The sequence below is a fragment of the Branchiostoma belcheri genome, unplaced genomic scaffold (genome assembly GCF_001625305.1).
Source record: "Branchiostoma belcheri isolate BF01 breed outbred unplaced genomic scaffold, Haploidv18h27 scaffold647, whole genome shotgun sequence".
NCBI classification, from domain to species: domain Eukaryota; kingdom Metazoa; phylum Chordata; class Leptocardii; order Amphioxiformes; family Branchiostomatidae; genus Branchiostoma; species Branchiostoma belcheri.
The window spans coordinates 1-19,505 of NW_017804295.1; the positions used below are offsets into that span (position 1 = coordinate 1).

The 19,505-nt window shown below is 40.6% G+C and overlaps 4 protein-coding genes across 4 annotated transcripts; 1 reads left to right on the forward strand and 3 right to left on the reverse strand.

Annotated features, from left to right (window-relative positions):
* The first annotated feature begins 609 nt into the window (after positions 1-609).
* On the forward strand, positions 610-2,599 carry LOC109483483 (cytochrome c oxidase assembly protein COX16 homolog, mitochondrial-like). Its single transcript, XM_019786513.1, has 4 exons — positions 610-720; positions 1,150-1,227; positions 1,481-1,555; positions 1,940-2,599. The coding sequence occupies exons 1-4, from the start codon at positions 622-624 to the stop codon at positions 2,078-2,080; spliced, it is 393 nt and encodes a 130-aa protein (XP_019642072.1). The 5' UTR covers positions 610-621; the 3' UTR covers positions 2,081-2,599.
* A 387-nt stretch (positions 2,600-2,986) lies between these two features.
* LOC109483480 (toll-like receptor 13) lies at positions 2,987-5,810 on the reverse strand. Its single transcript, XM_019786509.1, has 2 exons — positions 5,415-5,810; positions 2,987-3,695 (listed from the first exon to the last, which is right to left on the reverse strand). Exons 1-2 carry the CDS (start codon positions 5,630-5,632, stop codon positions 3,005-3,007), a joined length of 909 nt encoding a protein of 302 aa, XP_019642068.1. The 5' UTR covers positions 5,633-5,810; the 3' UTR covers positions 2,987-3,004.
* A 3,053-nt stretch (positions 5,811-8,863) lies between these two features.
* On the reverse strand, positions 8,864-9,628 carry LOC109483481 (toll-like receptor 2 type-2). The gene has a single exon (XM_019786511.1). The coding sequence runs from the start codon at positions 9,626-9,628 to the stop codon at positions 8,864-8,866; it is 765 nt and encodes a 254-aa protein (XP_019642070.1).
* Positions 9,629-13,340: 3,712 nt separating this feature from the next.
* LOC109483482 (toll-like receptor 13) lies at positions 13,341-17,138 on the reverse strand. Its single transcript, XM_019786512.1, has 3 exons — positions 17,048-17,138; positions 15,424-16,365; positions 13,341-14,898 (listed from the first exon to the last, which is right to left on the reverse strand). Exons 2-3 carry the CDS (start codon positions 16,280-16,282, stop codon positions 13,478-13,480), a joined length of 2,280 nt encoding a protein of 759 aa, XP_019642071.1. The 5' UTR covers positions 16,283-16,365; positions 17,048-17,138; the 3' UTR covers positions 13,341-13,477.
* Between the last annotated feature and the right edge of the window lie 2,367 nt (positions 17,139-19,505).

Genomic DNA, 19,505 nt, shown 5'->3' on the forward strand with positions numbered 1-19,505 from the left:
CTCTAATACTACGATTTTATGATTTCTCTTTTTCATAATTACAATGGTACAGAAAGTCTCAGCTTTACTAAAATTTAAAGGCAATGATGTGTTGATAATCAAACATGTTAATATCATGAGCATGGCGATTATTCACGTTCATAAACACGGGTTGCTTTGAGTTTGACCCGAAACGCCCCCCTCCCCCTCCATGACACTTGCGTACGAGCCGACATTTTGGGCCTTTCCTCGATGCATTAGAAAGTTGACTGCAATTTCAAAGCATTACTACAATCTAAGGAAAGTGTAATAGGAAACCTCTGGTACTAGGGTAAGGAAATGACCACTTATGACCAAAAAACGTACCTTTATACAATGAAATAGACTCGCACTGCACACCTCAAGGGCGCCGCCATGTTGGATTACAGTATTATAGAGAAAATAGGGGTGTTTAAAAATAACGCTTACACTAAAATGCCCAACATTTCAATTGTTCAGCAAATTGATACAAATGTATTAATGTATCATATATATCTTATTATAAATGTAGATATTTTGTTTTTGTATGAAGGTACGATTAATAGATTATAAAGGAATTGCAGTGTAGTTCCCCCTTCCTGAATGGTCATGTACCAGTACAAAATGGTGACCTCTCCAGCGCTCCTGTCCCAGCTGACAGCGAAGTGGAAAACCCTCTCCTCGGGAACCAGGGCCTTCCTCAAAGTCGGACTGCCGATGATCGTAAGTAGGGAGCTTTTAATTGGTCAATAAGAAAGTTTATTTCACTGAATAGATTCTAACTCCCGAGATTTGGGGAGACTGACATTTTTATCTTCTCATGATATAACAAAACACTTTCAAGTGTGTGTATATGATTGATTATACATGTGTATTTGAATGAATTTGTTGTTTTGGCAACTAATATGAATGAATGAATTTGGCAACTAATATACATTGAGTGAATATGTGGCAAGAACATTCTTTAGTAGCACTACAAAAAGAAATTAAAGATACATAGCAAAATATCAAGTTTGTTTTATACTCAAGAATTTTAGTTAACTTACTGTTACTAGTGTCAGTATCTGAGTATACTGATGTAACTTAAAATAAACTACTGCTAATTGAAGTCGAGTTAGAGTGAGTAACATTAATGATTTGTTTCTTTTACAGATCATGGTGGTGGGAGGGTCATACGGACTGGAAAGATTTTCTTCCTTACGATATGATGTACAGTTCAGGAAGAGAAGAGTAAGTAATCTGAGGGATACAATGTTAAGGTTATAATCATAACCTTCTGTCCAGCTTACATGTACTGTATCTGAAACTGCTACCATACCATAAAAATGATAGCTATGACGTCAGGGCCAGTGAATGAATGACAGTTGCATGATTTGGTTTGCACATGTCTTTGAATAATTTGCATGTATAATAACAGTATATGATGTGAACAAAAACTTGTATACTTTGAGTTCTCTAATGCTGTGACTTTTTCATGTTTCAGATTGACAAAAACCTAGAGGAGAAGTTTGGGTGGAAGAAGAAGGAAGAGCCAGTCACTCTGGAGAACCAATTTGAGGTAGAGATTAGAGGAAACACTGCCATGATCTTGGCTTGTCAAAGATATGTTTTGCACTTGTATGGAACAGCTTGTACATGTAAATGGCAACTAGCATTCAATTAGAATTCAGATTTAGACTTGTTTGGAAAAAAAATCCCAACTGAAAAGTTGCTGCCTTCAAGGTGTATGAACATACAAATTGCCTGTCTGCAGTCTTTGACTGAAAGTGTCCATGGGAAAGGCACTTGTAATATGACTTTCCTCACTGCAGGCAGGTGCAAAATGTGCACCTGACTTTGTTTGGGGAGGTAAAAGGTGGAAGACATAGTGCCCAAGACACAGTGGATTACCAACCCACTGCCCCTATATCCTCAACCAGTCTTTCCCTGTTAAATCTTGTAGAAAGTTCAGAAGGATGTGGACGTGTCTGACTGGGAGAACATCAGGGGACCACGCCCGTGGGAGGACTCTAAGGAGTTCCAACTGAAGATGGCAGAACAGAGACAGAGAAGAAAACGGCAGGCAGACACTACTGGTCAATAACACATGGGTCCATGTTTTTATATATATATATTGTTTAATCTATTGTCTAATTCTATTGTCAGCACACTTAAACTAGAAGATTACTTTGTGAATTGTCAATTACAGCACTTTTTTTTTACTTTCTAATTTGCTCCATTAAACCTACTGAGTAGCTATGTATGACAATATTGACCATTGTTAGTACAATTTGCTCATGATTTGAGTATAGGTCTAAAAGCATTGGTACTGTGCACCTGTATAGAATCCATAGATTGACTATTACATGTAATATAGTCAGAGAATGGAGAGTGTACTGATAATGTGTATACAAAGTAATTGATACCTATACTGATAAGATTGTGCATATATGCAGTTCTGTACAGCTTTGTTAAATTAATAAATTGTGTTAAAAAAAACCTCATCTGTATTGCCTGTTGGAAATTCATAAGAACTCCACAGTGACTGACTTTGTGTTGATACATGTACATACAACAGTAATGTTAGTTACCACCACGAATGATACAGATGAATTTGTATTAAAGATATTGCCATTATTGACAATACTTTTCTAACCGTTGAAAGTTGACGACAAAGTAATTCCGAAGTTGCTCAATGTAGATACATGATTAACAGCAAATACATGATTGTGTAATTCTAATGACAAACATTGCTACAAATTTGTTGATTATGTACATTCTAGAGTAAGTGCTTTCAGCCTTGTCCTTGCCGCTGATTACACTTTGTATTCTGGGCTTGTATTCACAATTTTTTTCATGATTTCCTAAGGGAGTTGTACACATTGTATTGATGATTCAACAAGTGGCAAAGGTCAACATGTAAATAGCCAACAACAGATTCATTAGCAATTGGATAACCGACAGAGATAAAGAATTATTCTGTCTCCTTATCTTGTACATTGACATTTCATTGTTTAAATCATAATCTTTAAGCATTAACTTCGTGATCCAGTGGCCTGTGTGTTCGTAGTGCGGCACGAAGTCGTTCCCAGAACAGATCCCTGGCCTCGGGCTCCTCGGGCCACTCCAGGTAGGTGTTCCTGCACATCACCCGCCTCAGGGAGTGGTACTTGGCCAGTCTCTGGGCTGGAATCTGTTCCAAGAACACCACAATCAAACAGTCCACGTGCTCCTCAAACAGACGATACGTCGCCATCTGCATCTCAAACCTGCACCAGTCACTCTCCAGAAAGTTCCGCGTGATGACACAGATGGTTTTGCGGCTTTCGTAGATGGACTCGGCGATGTTGTCCACTATAGGGGCTCCTGGTTGAAAGTCCCGTTCGCCCAGACAGAGACGAAACTCTGGAGGATCTCCTCGTTCTAACTGTGGAAGGAGCTGACGGATGACCCAGGCGCTGTCGTGACTGTTGTGTGCCACAAAGGCGTCGTACATCTTGGGGTTCTCCTCTTCTTCTCTGATGATTTCATACTTGTTAAACTTGGCCCGGAGTAGGAACCATGCATAACGTCCGTACCAGCGATATCGGTACGTCAATGTGATGGTCATCATCAGGATGAAAATTGTACAGCTCGATCCTATAGCCATGTAAAAGTTCAATCTGGACTTGCAGCCAAGTTTGTCAAAGTTAATGTAAATCAGAGGTTTGTTCCGCAAGCTTGTTGGAGATGCACAAGTGTAGTTTGTATGGGCTTCAAAATAGACACCTTTTACCCCAGTAGTAGCATTCATGCTTGAAACTATCCAGTCGTGAAACCATTCTATGTCACAGGTACAGGCAAAACTGTTGCTATAAACATTGAGCATAACTAGAGACTTCAAGGGACTGAAGACCATGGGGGTCAAGGCAACAATTCCGTTGTATCTAAGCTCTAAATACCGCAGTCTACCTTGATGTCTGAATACACCTATCGGGAGAGCTCTTATGGAGTTAGAAGCGAGGTACAAGTACGTAAGGTTGGTCAACCCTGCAAAGGTATCTCTTGTGAGATGACTAATCTTGTTCTGGTTGAGCATCAAGTACCTCAGATTTTTAAGGTTTTTAAGGATGCTTGTTTCACCAGTCTTGCTGTCCAATGATATCAGTTTCACTAATTTTAATGAGAGCAACTGAAGGGACGTCATACCATCCAAGTATCCATCAGGGAATATTTCATCCGTGGTCTTTTGATAATCCAGATGCAGTTCGGTAAGAGAAATCAGGTTTCGAAAGGGAGATGGACTGTCATGACTTTTAAGAATGTTGTCGTTAAGATTAAGCGCTGTGACAGACAACAAATCATGGAAAGCATCTAGGTCAATTGCTGAAATCTTGTTATAGGACAGGTCAAGCTGTTGAAGGTTATACAGACCTGCAAACGTACCGTTACCTAAACTTGATAAGCGACAACTTTGAAGCTTTAAAACCAGAAGTTTATGGAGTGTGTTGAAAGAGCTTGGTGAAATCTTTTTCAGGTTGCGATTTGCGGAAAGGTCCAGCTTCTTTAGTGATGGGCCGATTACTCTCAGTGCACGAGAGGGGATGTTCCTTAAGTTGTTTGCACCTAAATCCAAGTTTTCAAGATAATGCAAACCATAGAATGCATTTCTCCTAATCATTTCTATCCTGTTTGCATGCATCAACAGGATCTTCAACTTCGGCAGCGACACAAACGCCCTGTCTCTGACGTCCTGTATCATATTTGAATCCAAGTTTAGTTTGGTCAATTTTTTCAATGGTTCGAATGATTCTGATGGAATTTCATTCAAAGCCAAACCGTTTAATCCCAGCTGTTGTAGTTTGTCACAGCCCACAAACACTCTTTCTGATAACCTCTCAATCCGGTTGTTCTTTAAGGAAAGGGACCGCAGTTGAGGCAAGTAAGTGAAGAGATAGTCTGTAAGCTGAAGTATGTTGTTACCGTCTAGACGAAGGTAGATAACTTCCTCATCAAAGAGTGGAGAGAATGTGACATTTGTCAATTCAGTCAAATCATTAACCGCCAAAGTCCAATTCGTAATCCCCAACCCCCTGGTGTTATTAAAAATAGTAGTCAATTCTTTTGGTGTCAGGTGGTTGCTACCAAGATCAAGCTGTTTGATACTTGCAAAAGGCTCCAAGGCTTGCTGTGGTATGTCGATTAGACCGTTACCCCCCAAGCTGAAATGAGTGAGGGAATGATTCTTCATTGCCTGGAAGGAATCTGCCTGTAGAGATAGGATCGACATTCCAGCAAGATCCAGAATGCGGAGTTTGTTAAGTTTTGCAAACTCTGGTTCTAGCTTGATATGCGTCAGTTTGTTCTTATTGAATGATAAAACAGTCAAAGATACCAATGGCAGCAATGCTGAGCTAATGGCTGCTGTGCTTGTAAACATGTTTTTGTCTAACACTAACCATTGCAGGGAGGTCAAGTTCTTAAACACATGTGGGTGTAATACCGTCAGCCTATTCGCTCCTAGATTCAATATTCTTAATGATTTCAGGTTCCGGAAAGTTGCTTCTTCAATGTCAGTTATCAGATTCCTCGATACATCCAAAACTTGGATACTACTATTTATACCTGCAAACGAGTCATTATAAAGTGCCGGTATGTAATTGGTAGAAAGATGCATTTCTTTTGTTTGCCTGGGAACTAATAGAGGAACATGTCTGAGTCCCTTTTAACACAAGAGAAGATCCAAGCGTCGTACGAACACCATTGCCCTCCCCTTGTAGCAGCACACCTGCAGACCTCAACTGAAGAGATCATCAGCGTTAACGCCAAAGTCAGTCTGGCGGCCTTCATGATGCCTAAGGTGTGTGCAGTGTTCGTTGTACAGTTGAAATCAATGGCGAATCCTGTAAAAGGAACGTATGATATGATTACAAATCGTAGACATGTCGCACACTAGCAATGCATCTTGTGATGGTGGATAATATTCGAGGGACAAGTAAATATGCTATGAAGATAAAGGTAAATCTGACGGCACTCGGAGTATAGCAAGTTTCTCAACAACCCCGAGGTACAATATGCGTGACAAGAATTTGCTAATTAGAGACAAGGGATTGCAGGACCGTGGCCCCTGTTCAACCATTGCTAATATTTTGGCCGGCGTCCAAAGCGCGTTTGAAAAGAGGGAAAGGAAACAAATTAAATAGAGATCATTCAAGAAACAGCGCAATGACACAGGAACTTTCAGTTCCAGTTCCAGTTACAATGGACACAAGTGAAAATGCATAAAGAAAAGAATGCATTAATGTTTGATTATGTAAGCAAATAAATATCTGATGCTTGTAGTTGCAAGAAGTGAGAAAAAGATCTATGCAAGAATGAGATTTGCAGATGAAAAAATACAACAAAATTTAAATAGGTCGATAGTCAGTAAAAGGCTGGTCCAGTAAGTTACCTATGCTGACAGGCTTTGATGATCTTGAGCCACGAAGACATGTTTAGAATAAGTTGATACAGAATTCGAACGTCAAGCAACGTCTTCCAGCTTTGGTGTCCCTTTTGGTGACGGTAAAATCTACAACAAGATGTCGACGGAGGAAATGTAAATATACAGGTCAGATACAGATAAGTGCTAACTACTGTTAGCTTACGTAATTACAGTTTTCTGTAACTCTCAACAGCCTTGGCAACCTATTATAGCTCCCGAGTCCTACATCCTCTCCGCAAATAGAGGATGTAGGACTCGGGAGCTATATTAAATAGGTTTGGTAACCAGGCTAATTTACCAAAACTCCCCAGTCACCAGGCATATACTAGTGAAAGTTTTCACCATTCCAGCAAGTGTGACTAAGTACATTAGGGGACCTTGAATCATCACATGTCAGCAGGATGACGACATTCTGGAACTCGGGGTCAGATTTCGGCATCGACACGTTGTGGGGTGGGGGTGAAGCGCTGGTTGTGGGGTGGGGGTGAAGCGCTGCCGAAGTAACATAGAGGGCATGCGCCATGTACATGTATCATAGCCAGGCTAATTGTGGTTGGGACCTAGTCACGGTGACCTAGTAGTAGTTGGGGTGTTCAGGCAGGCTGGGTCTTCGGGGCTCTAATAGCTTCCCCCACGGTGCTTCCCCACGCCCAGTACCACAGACCGCCCGGTAGGAGTGTTACGCTAATAGACTCGGATGTCAGAGATCGCACACCGGGGAGTTGATTTGCCTCACCACGAATAGTCGTTACCTACGGGCAATCCTAGCTGAAGAGGGCGGGGGAAGAGCACCTGCAGCCCCGAGGAAAACCCGCCCCAAACGCGATAAGACTAGATACTAGACTACATGTACACCACCCTGGTACAACCTTTATATATTAAAATTTTCCTCAGCCAAGCAGAAATGTACCTTGTATAGTTATATGTGTCAGAGCTAGTGCTTGGCTTCACGAATTCATACACGGTATGTGGGCAGCTAAAATCTTAGTTTGTATTTTCTTGCTCGATTTTTCTGGACCGATTTTCATGACTTGCCCCCATCAAACAGTTCTTTTCATGACCGGAAGTTCTGGCATCACAGGAGACAGATCAAATTTGACACTTACCTGCGAAACGTCGAGTGTGCAGGATCTTCAGCTCCAGAAATATCGACGACGTGTCCTGCAAACTTGTCGAATCTCATGCAATAGAAAGTGAAAGCTGGTAACAGGAAGACATGTAGCCCACGGTCAAGGGCCGTGCCAACCAATGGGAGAAGTCACCTGTGACATCATCCATGTACGTGCATGAACTTATTGATGAGTCCAGGTTGCGTGATAAAGGAGCTATGGTCTTCAGTTAGAGAATGATGGGAGAATTATATATATTTATATGAAAGGTTTGGGGGGGGGGTATCAGTAAACTAGTTTGATATGTTGTAAAAAAATTAACTGTGGAAACCACTCAACATGAGCAGTTTTCTTTACAAGCCAAGGCCTGAAGACAGTGACGTGATTCGGTGTCCTGTTTGTATACATTTGAAGGAAATAACATTATTATCATGTGAAGATAGCTATGTGGCATTGGATACCGCTCAACTATCGGTTGTACAACAAAAAGTATGGGAAACGCTTGTTCTTATCCTCGCCTATTTTGTTGCACGTCCCTGCCAGGTCCTAGCCTGGGTACCATCCTGGTTAGTTTACGTCCGCTCCCACAGTCGACGCTACCGACTGTGGGAGCGGATGTAGACTAACCAGGATGGTACCCAGGCTAGCCAGGTCCCTGTCAAGTCGCCAGAATGTTGCAGTGGCACCATTCCAACACACGTGACTAAGGACCTTCATAGGTTCAATTACCGGTATCATGTATCTGAAGTTGTTATTTAAGAATTGATGGGATACTTTCACGAATTGATGGGACTTTTTTAAAATGGGTTTCAATATTTAAATTCTATAAAGGTTCTTATACTATTTACATACATGTCCACACATGAAAAGAGCCCTCACTCCATTTTAGTTTGTCACTTATCCTTATATTTTAATCCTATTACTATATATCCATTTACAATTAACCAGTCCGATGTTGAACAAGATATTGGAATAGTCGACTCTCCTAAATATATAAAAAGTATCTTATATTAAACTGATACTGATCCAAAATTGTACCTACAACCGCGTCAATAGAAGCAGAAGGAAAACGTATATCATATCGACAATTTAGCTACCATAAGTACTTAGTCTTTGCAAATTAACAGCAAAATGTGCTAAATGTACATTTCTAAATGTAGATACAAAGCTGATAAAAGAGCTCAAGTCTTGTTATGACGAGTGTATGAAAGGTACAATACAGATGTCTATTATGCCGTGAAAGAAAATATCTGAGTGACGTAAGTGACATATTTCCCTTTACATTCAATTTGATATGTTGCTCGTGCTTATACGTTTATTCATTGAATTCATGATTGAGAGGCCTGTGTGTTCGTAATGCGACACGAAGTCGTTCCCAGAACAGATCCCTGGCCTCGGGCTCCTCGGGCCACTCCAGGTAGGTGTTCCTGCACATCACCCGCCTCAGGGAGTGGTACTTGGCCAGTCTCTGGGCTGGAATCTGTTCCAAGAACACCACAATCAAACAGTCCACGTGCTCCTCAAACAGACGATACGTCGCCATCTGCATCTCAAACCTGCACCAGTCACTCTCCAGAAAGTTCCGCGTGATGACACAGATGGTTTTGCGGCTTTCGTAGATGGACTCGGCGATGTTGTCCACTATAGGGGCTCCTGGTTGAAAGTCCCGTTCGCCCAGACAGAGACGAAACTCTGGAGGATCTCCTCGTTCTAACTGTGGAAGGAGCTGACGGATGACCCAGGCGCTGTCGTGACTGTTGTGTGCCACAAAGGCGTCGTACGTCTTGGGGTTCTCCTCTTCTTGTCTGATGACTTCATACTTGTGGAACTTGGCCCGGAGTAGGAACATGGCGTATCGTCCGTACCAATGATATCGGTACATCAGTATAATGGTGACCAACAAGATGACAAACGTGACACTCAGCCCTATTGCTACATAAAAGCTGAGTTTAGATCTGCAGCCAAGTTTGTCAAAGTTAATGTCAACCAGACGTTTGTTTCTCAGGTTTGCTGGAGTTGTACAAGTGTAGTTTGTATGGGCTTCAAAGTAGACACCCTGTACACCTGTAGTCGTGTTCATGCTTGAAACTATCCAGTCGTGAAACCATTCTATGTCACAAGTACAGGCAAAACTGTTGCTGTAAACGTTGAGTACAACTAATGACTTCAAGGGACTGAAGACCGTCCTAGTCAGAGTGACAATTCCATTGTTTCTGAGATCTAGATATTGCAGTCTGCCTTGATCTCTAAACACGCCTTCCGGAAGAGCTTTGATGGAGTTGGAAAATAAATACAGGTACCTGAGATTGGTCAACCCTGCAAAGGTATCTCTTGTAAGATTGCTTATCCTATTCTGATTGAGCCCCAAGTATCTAAGATTTGTCATATTTTGGAAAATTGAAGTTTTGTTGGTCTTGCTTTCCAATGATACCAGTTTCAGTGATGTGAGTGAGAGCAGCCGAAGAGACGTCAGACCATTCAGGTACCCATCAGGAATTATTTCTGCTGTGTACCTTTGATAATCAACATGCAGTTCGATAAGAGATGACAGGTTCCGAAAAGGAGATGGACTTTCATATCTCCCAAGAACGTTGTTGTTTAAGTTAAGTACTTCAATAGACAACAAGTCGTGAAAGGCATCTGGATGAATTCTGTCAATACCAATCTTATTATGAGACAGGTCAAGTCGTTGCAGGTTATAAAGACCAGCAAAGTCACTGTGTCTTATGCCTTTCAAGTAGCAACTTTGAAGTTTTAGGTCAGTAAGTTTGTGCAATGTGTGAAAGGAGTTTGGTGAAATCGTTTTCAAGCGACGGTTTGCCGAAAGGTCCAGTTTTCCTAATGATAGGCCAACTACGCGTAATGCACCAGAGGGAATGGACCGTAGACTGTTGGCGCCCAAATTCAAGTCTTCGAGATGATGTAGACCATAGAAGGCATCCTTGTCTATTGTTTCTATCATGTTTGCCTGCATTCTCAAGGTCTTTAATTTTGGTAGGGACACGAATGCCCTGCCTGGGATTTCCCGAAGTAGATTTGAATCCAAGTTTAGTTTGGTCAAATTTTTCAAGGGTTCGAACGATTTTGACGGAATCTGATGCAAACCCCAGTGGTCTAACGCTAGCTCTTCCAGTTTGTCACAACCAGCAAATGCTCGTGCTGATAGCTTTTGAATTGGGTTTTGTCCTAAAGCAAGAACCTGTAAATGAGGCAGGAAGGCAAACAGATAGCCTGGCAGTTGAGATATGCTGTTATTGTTTAGTTGAATGTAGATGACTTCTTCAGCAAATAATGGAGAGAATGTGACATTTGTCAGTTCAGTTATGTTGTTATTAGATAAGGTCCAGTTTGTAATTCCTAACCCCCTAGTGTTATTGAATACTGAAAGCAAGTGTTTTGATGTTAATGCATTGGTAGAGAAGGTTATTTCCTTAACGCTAGCAAAGGGCATCAGTGCCTGGTTTGGTATGTGGGTGAGATCGTTACTAGCCAGGCTAAGATGAGTGAGGGAATGGTTCTCCATCACCCGGAAGGACTCTGCCTGCAGAAATGAAATTGAGTTACCAGCTAGATCCAGTGTGTTTAGTTTTTTCAAGTGTGCAAACTCTGGTTCGAGGTGAATGTTTGACATTTTGTTGAAATTAAGATTCAAAATCTGCAAGGAAACCAGAGGCAACAAGGATGAACTAATGGCTGCCGTGCTGTTAAACATGTTTCGATCTAAATTTAACCTTTGCAGGGAGGACAGGTTCTCAAACACTTTAGGTGCCAATGCCTTTAACTTATTCCCACCTAGTTTCAACAGTGTTAGGTTTTTCAGGTTCCGGAAAGTTGCTGCTTCGATGTTAGTAATGCGATTCCTTGATACATCCAAGACTCTGAGTCTATCCATACCAGCAAACGAGTCATTATAAAGTGTCGTTATGTAGTTAGAAGAAATATATAAATCCCTTGTGTCACTGGGAACCAAAAGGGGAACTTGTCTGAGGTTCGTTTTTACACAAGACAAAGCCCAATTTTTGTAATAACACCATTTGTCTGCTATTGTAGAAGCTGTGCACAGTACCAACACTAACATCAGCACGGGGGTCCTCATGATTCGTCAGTTGTCTCCACTTGTGCCAGGTTGTTGTCAGAGATTTGCTCTACTCTGGGCACCTCGATGCTGTGTTGGGAGACCTGTAAGACGGTCGAATGCCTTAGAATATCTTAGGGTGCTTCAGGTTCCTGTAGAATTACAAATGCAGTCCCTCGTCAAAATGTCTAAACTATTCATTTTATTAACATTTCAAACATCTCTGCTGCCGCACAACTTTGAACGTTATATCTATCCAGAAGAGTTCCACGATCTTATACCTTCGCCGATCATTGTTTCATGAACTGTGTCTATGCCCTAATTTGCATAATTTATTCATGACAAGGCCAATCCCTCAACCTGTGACATACATTTGTATATTGAAAATATGATACTATCATCTATTACTAGTATCCACATGTCACATCACATAATTATGCAAATAGTTCCTGTTTTCCCTTTTAATTTACTTCTGCTTTTTCCTCTCCACTTGATTCTACAGAAACTAACCTCCAATACAAATACAGGTAACATACTGGCTTCCTATTTCACCAAACATGTACCCCCAACGTCCTTTAAATTTCCGAGGTGAAAACTCGAGAAATTAGCACTTACTCATCGCCATCTCATTGATCCTGTTTTCGGGATAGAAATTATTACGATACTAGATCTCCCGTGCTAGAACGTTGCCGACCTGCTGGCGACGGATCGTCAATTGTGGAAACGACTAGTGGTCGATTGCTGCGCAGCCGGACGATGATGATGAGATCTCCCGTATTCTAATACAAACAGCACGACTTCACATCAACGACCGTCGTAACTTGAGGTTTTTAAATGCACCCTCACTTTGACTTGCAGCATCCATGATAAATTTCAAACAAGGCAAAGAATGAGCATATACGTAACAGGTATCTACTACCCCCTTACACTCTACTCACCTGATGTTATGATGATTCCTTTATTATCAGCTGGAAGAGACGTTTGACAAGCAAGTAAGTGAAGTCCGTCAAGATCCTGGGGTCGTCTGGTCTGACAATGACTATCGGCTACCTGCGCCGGTTTATTCTTACAGTCACGTGAATATTTGCACAATCACGTATTTAGTTCTGCTTTTGCCTTATAAGTGTAAAGGTATACCTTTGTATCATAGATACTGAAACTGTGAAAGGGTCGTTTGTGGCAGCACTAACCAACAGTGTAAACTATAACGGTTCGATACAGGTAAAGAGGTAATGGGAAGTCTTCCTCTTTCGTAACTCACGATAATTGCTTTCAGAGGCTAATCTCGTTGTACCCTTTTCTTTGCAAATGACACAGTTGAATGGCATGATCCAAGCTAGAGGAGGTCTCTTAAGTTGTAATCTAATAATTGATGGTTTGGAGATTTTTTAATGGTTTTCAAGAGACAGTCTTCAAAAGTCCTTATACTATTCCACTTACAGCCCTCGCTCCATTTAAAGTTGTCAGTAATCCTTATATTTTGAGTCAGATTGATGGATGTGTTCTACATTATACATGTTTATCCATTGACAATTTGATATTGAATACTGAACAAGATATTGGAATTGTCGACTCTCGTTAATGTATATGTAACTGATACTGAACAAAAATTGTACCTGTATATCATATTGACAGTACATGTTAGATACCATAAGTACATAGTCTTTGCAAATTGACAGCAAAATGTGCTAAATGTACATTTCTAAATGTAGATACAAAGCTGATAAACCAGCTCAAGTCTTGATATAGCTAGTGTATTAAAGGTAAAGATGTATATCATACAAGTGAAAAAAGTGGCATAAGCTACATATTTCCCTTTACATTGAGATGTTGCTCGTAATCATGCTTTTACGTTTATTCATTGAATTCATGATTGAGAGGCCTGTGTGTTCGTAGTGCGGCACGAAGTCGTTCCCAGAACAGATCCCTGGCCTCGGGCTCCTCGGGCCACTCCAGGTAGGTGTTCCTGCACATCACCCGCCTCAGGGAGTGGTACTTGGCCAGTCTCTGAGCTGGAATCTGTTCCAAGAACACCACAATCAAACAGTCCACGTGCTCCTCAAACAGACGATACGTCGCCATCTGCATCTCAAACCTGCACCAGTCACTCTCCAGAAAGTTCCGCGTGATGACACAGATGGTTTTGCGGCTTTCGTAGATGGACTCGGCGATGTTGTCCACTATAGGGGCTCCTGGTTGAAAGTCCCGTTCGCCCAGACAGAGACGAAACTCTGGAGGATCTCCTCGTTCTAACTGTGGAAGGAGCTGACGGATGACCCAAGCGCTGTCGTGACTGTTGTGTGCCACAAAGGCGTCGTACGTCTTGGGGTTCTCCTCTTCCTCTCTGATGATTTCATACTTGTTAAACTTGGCCCGGAGTAGGAACATGGCGTATCGTCCGTACCAATGATATCGGTACATCAGTATGATGGTGACGAACAAAATGACAAACGTGACACTCAGCCCTATTGCTACGTAAAAGCTGAGTTTAGATCTGCAGCCAAGTTTGTCAAAGTTAATGTCAATCAGACGTTTGTTTCTCAGGTTTGCTGGAGTTGTACAAGTATAGTTTGTATGGGCTTCAAAATAGACACCCTGTACACCTGTAGTCGTGTTCATGCTTGAAACTATCCAGTCGTGAAACCATTCTATGTCACAAGTACAGGCAAAACTGTTGCTGTAAACGTTGAGTACAACTAGTGACTTCAAGGGGATGAACACAGTACTAGAAAGTGTAACGATTCCATTGTTTCTGAGATCTAGATATTGTAGCCCGCCTTGATCTCTAAACACGCCTTCCGGAAGAGCTCTGATGGAATTAGAAAATAGATACAGGTACCTGAGATTGGTCAACCCTGCAAAGGTATCTCTTGTAAGATTGCTTATCATATTCTGGGTAAGCCCCAAGTATCTAAGATTTGTCATATTTTGGAAAATTGAAGTTTTGTTGGTCTTGCTTTCCAATGATACCAGTTTCAGTGATGTGAGTGAGAGCAGCCGGAGAGACGTCAGGCCATTCAGGTACCCATCAGGAAATATCCCTGCTGTGTACCTTTGATAATCAACATGCAGTTCGGTAAGGGATGACAGGTTTCGAAAAGGAGATCGTTTTGGACTTCCATATCTTCCAAAAACGTTGTGGTTCAAGTTTAGTACTAGAATAGAGAACAAATCGTGAAAAGCATCTGGGTCAATTCTGGCAATCTCATTAGCAGCCAGGTCAAGTCGTTGCAGATTATAAAGACCAGCAAAGTCACTGTGTCTTATAACGTTATCTTTTAAGTAGCAACTTTGAAGGTTTAGGTCAGTAAGTTTGTGCAATGTGTGGAAGGAGTTTGGTGAAATCGTTTTCAAGCGACGGTTTGCCGAAAGGTCCAGTTTTCTTAATGATGGGCCAAGTACGCCTAATGCATCAGAGGGAATGGACCGTAGACTGTTGGCACCCAAGTTCAAGTCCTCGAGATGATGTAGACCATAGAAGGCATCCTTGTCTATTGTTTCTATCATGTTTGCCTGCATTGTCAAGGTCTTTAATTTTGGTAGAGACACGAATGCCCTGCCTGGGATTTCCCGAAGTAGATTTGAATCCAAGTTTAGTTTGGTCAAATTTTTCAAGGGTTCGAACGATTTTGACGGAATCTGATGCAAACCCCAGTGGTCTAAGGCTAGCTCTTCCAGTTTGTCACAACCAGCAAATGCTCGTGCTGATAGCTTTTGAATTGGGTTTTGTCCTAAAGCAAGAACCTGCAAATGAGGCAAGAAGGCAAACAGATAGCCAGTCAGTTGAGAGATGTGGTTACCACTTAGACTAAGGTAGATGACTTCTTCAGCAAATAATGGAGAAAATGTGACATTTGTCAGTTCAGTTATGTTGTTATTAGATAATGTCCAGTTTGTAATGCCTAACCCTCTGGTGTTATTGAATACTGAAAGCAAGTGTTTTGCTGTTAATGCATTTTTAGAGAAAGCTATTTCCTTTACACTTGCAAAGGGCATCAATGCCTGGTTTGGTATGTGGGTGAGATCGTTACTATTCAAGCTAAGATGAGTGAGGGAATGGTTCTCTATCACCCGGAAGGACTCTGCGTTCAGGAATGAAATTGAGTTTCCAGCAAGATCCAGTGTGTTTAGTTTTTTCAAGTGTGCAAACTCTGGTTCGAGTTGAATGTTTGACATTTTGTTCAAATTTAGATTCAAGATCTGCAAAGAAGTCAGAGGGAACAAGGCTAAACTAATGGTTGCCGTGCTGGTAAACATGTTTTGATCTAAATTTAACCTTTGCAGGGAGGACAGGTTCTCAAACACATTAGACGCCAATGCCTGTAACCTATTCCCACCTAGTTTCAACAGTGTTAGGTTTTTCAGGTTCCGGAAAGTTGCTGCTTCGATGTTAGTAATGCGATTCCTTGATACATCCAAGACTCTGAGTCTATCCATACCAGCAAACGAGTCATTATAAAGTGTCGTTATGTAGTTAGAAGAAATATATAAATCCCTTGTGTCACTGGGAACCAAAAGGGGAACTTGTCTGAGGTTCGTTTTTACACAAGACAAAGCCCAATTTTTGTAAGTACACCGGTACCATTTGTCTGTGTCTGCTATTGTAGAAGCTGTGCACAGTACCAACACTAACATCAGCGCGGGGGTCCTCATGATCATGATTCGTCAGTTGTCTCCACTTGTGCCAGGTTGTTGTCAGAGATTTGCTCTACTCTGGGCACCTCGATGCTGTGTTGGGAGACCTGTAAGACGGTCGAATATCTTAGGGTGCTTCAGGTTCCTGTAGAATTATAAAGCCGTCCCTCGTCAAACAAAATGTCTTGACTATTCATATTACAACATCGCTTCTGCCGCACAACATTTAACTTTGATTATGCTTTTTTTAAAAAGCATAATCTTTTATTAAATTTAAGTATATTTAAAAATATACTTTAATTTAATCAACTAGTGTTCCACGATCTTATACCGTCGCCAATTATTGTTTCATTATTATATACACCTTCCCTAATTTGCATGGTTTAGCAACATGTCACATCACATATGCAAAATTCCTGTTCCCCCTTTTACTTTTTACTTCTGCTTGTTCCTCACTGCTTGATCCTACAGAAACTAACCTCCACTACAAATACAGGAAACATACTAGCTTCCTCATCCATTTTACCATATCCCCAGCGTCCGATAAATTTCCGAAGTGAAGACTCGAAAAATTGCCACATACTCATCGCCATTTCATTGGGATAGAAATAATGCGATACTAGATTTCCACGTGTTCAAATACAAACAGCACGACTTTACATCAACCACCGTCGTAACTTTTTAGGTTTAAATGCACCCTCACATTGACTTGCAGCATCCAAAATTTGAAACGAGGCAAAGAATGAGCATACGTAACAAGTATCCACTACCCCCTTACACTCTACTCACCTGATGTTATGATGATTCCCTTATTATCAACTGGAACTGAAGTTTGATAAGCAAGAAAGTGAAGCTTCCGACAAGATCTTGGGGTACTCTGGTCTGGCACTGACTATCGGCTACCTGCACTGTATTTAAGGGAGTCGGTATCATTATTACAGTGACATGTTTATTTGCACAATCGCGTATATAGTTCTGCTATTCCCTTATAAAGGTACACATGTATACATTTGTATCATAGACACTTCTGCTAAAACTGTGAAATGGTCGTTTGTGTCTGGCACTTACCCCCAATGTAAACTATAACTGTTTGAGACAGGTATACAGGTAAAGGGAAGTCTTCCTCTTTAGATTTCTACATCATACATTGCTGTAGGCTAAGCCTATTGTACCTTTTTTGCAAATGACACAGTTGGATGTCATGTACCCAAGCTAGAGGAAGTCTTCTTTCTTCATTTATCACATGGCTACGTTGTTAAAATCTGAGGAATGATTTTCATATGCCATCATATAGTAATATTTAAGTATTAGGGGCAGACCAAGAGCGTTTGCATGAAAATTGACATAATTGGGCAATGGCCAAAATAATTGCATCAATTTTTGTTATAATCGTCACATTTATGTATTTAATGTAAATACCCTCAGAAACTAGTTTAGTATCTGAATCGTATTTCATTGTGAAGAAATGTGTAATATTTTCCATAGATATTTCATTATCACAAATTAAGACCTTAAAAGAAATTAACACCTTCTTAATAGAAATATAATCCAAAAAGTCAATACCTATACAGACTGACAAACAGTGGTCTATACAACTTTTATTTCAGTACTCAAATGACATAGCTACATTTGTTTGTACTGGGGTTACTTTCCTACAACTGTGTTCTAGACATGTTCCTCTCAGTCCTCCATATTTGCACATACAAGAAACATCATCAGTGATACAACTGTGGTGTACACATTACAGAAAACATCTACACTAACTTCAGTCTTGACTCTGACACCTGCACGATTTCTGGACTTACCAGTTCATTGCATTGCGGGTAACCAACTATGTTGCTATGTACAAAAGTGTCGAACTCTAAAATACAGTACGTAACACACCGGGCTTTGAAACTAATTATGTGCATCTATCTATGCCTGCACAATAGCTTAAACTTTTCCATCTCTTGCATTTAATTGTACTTTAAGTTTCATTGCCAATGTGCCCATTCAATAAGGATTTAGACCTGTTTTTTTTTAAATTTCTCTTCAACACTTTGACATCAAAGGGTAAAAGTTCAATTAACAAAGGGCAGAGAGCATAATTCTTTTCCTAGGAAACTGTGAATAAATGCACCATTCTATGCATACTTTTGATGAATCCATCTCCATGCGACACCCCCTAGGCAAGTGCCTTGCTATACTATAATTGTCTTCATTCCCACTTGCCACACATTAACTTATATGGACCAAGAGCTTGTTACTCTGGATACATAAGTGCCTGCTACAAACATAACTGTTACAATAATTCTTTCTACTTGTGCAAAATGTCTGTGGATACTTCAGAGTACTCAGATCAATGTGAACAACAAGTAGCAAGAAAAGCTAAGGCACAGTGGTTGACCCTGATAACAATATGGTCCTCATCATATACATACATACATGTACATGTATCTGTGAAAATGTTAGCCTATGCATACATGTACACACACACAAACTACTACAGCTTCTATCCCCACTATATGTACTTATAAGCTACCTTTTCACCAAGTCAATGACTAGATGCTCATATGTAATAATTAGAGTGTGTAACATGCAATCGTTGCTATGTTTTGTTCAAAGACATGAGTGTCAATAAATGGTACCATAATTGACACATGGCTATAATAAAACTAACATACTTTTCACAAAAACAAGACCAGTTTACATTCTTATCTGACTCTAATGATAATATACATGACATTTCTCTTTTGTCTTGAACTAACCATTTCCAATGTGAGCATAAGTGTACAATGTGAAACACAATGAACACACAGTTTGGGCATACTGTGAGTTTTATCTATCAGTATCACACTGACACTGTGGTCAATGCAGCTGCAAGTAGAAGTTAATTATGCACTAGTTAGGAAAGAATATAAAAACTCTGCTGAACAACAGAAGACTTTCAGCTATGATTGCAAAGAATCAAGTCAATCAAGAAATATGCACCCAAAATTGTAGCCTTGGTCCCAGTCAAATTAATTACAATGTTTGAAGTAATATTGATCAAATTGTACATTGGCAACAAATGAGATTGATTACTAACATCACTTTAGAATTCTCTACAATTGATCAACATAGCGGCAGATTTTATGTAGGGTTGGAATAATATCAAATTGTTAAACCAAAAGGAATCAACATTTCTATAGCATTATAATGCAATGCAGGGGCCCTTTATGCATTGTTACAGATTGAAAATGATGGAAAATGAACTGTCAGGAAAAGG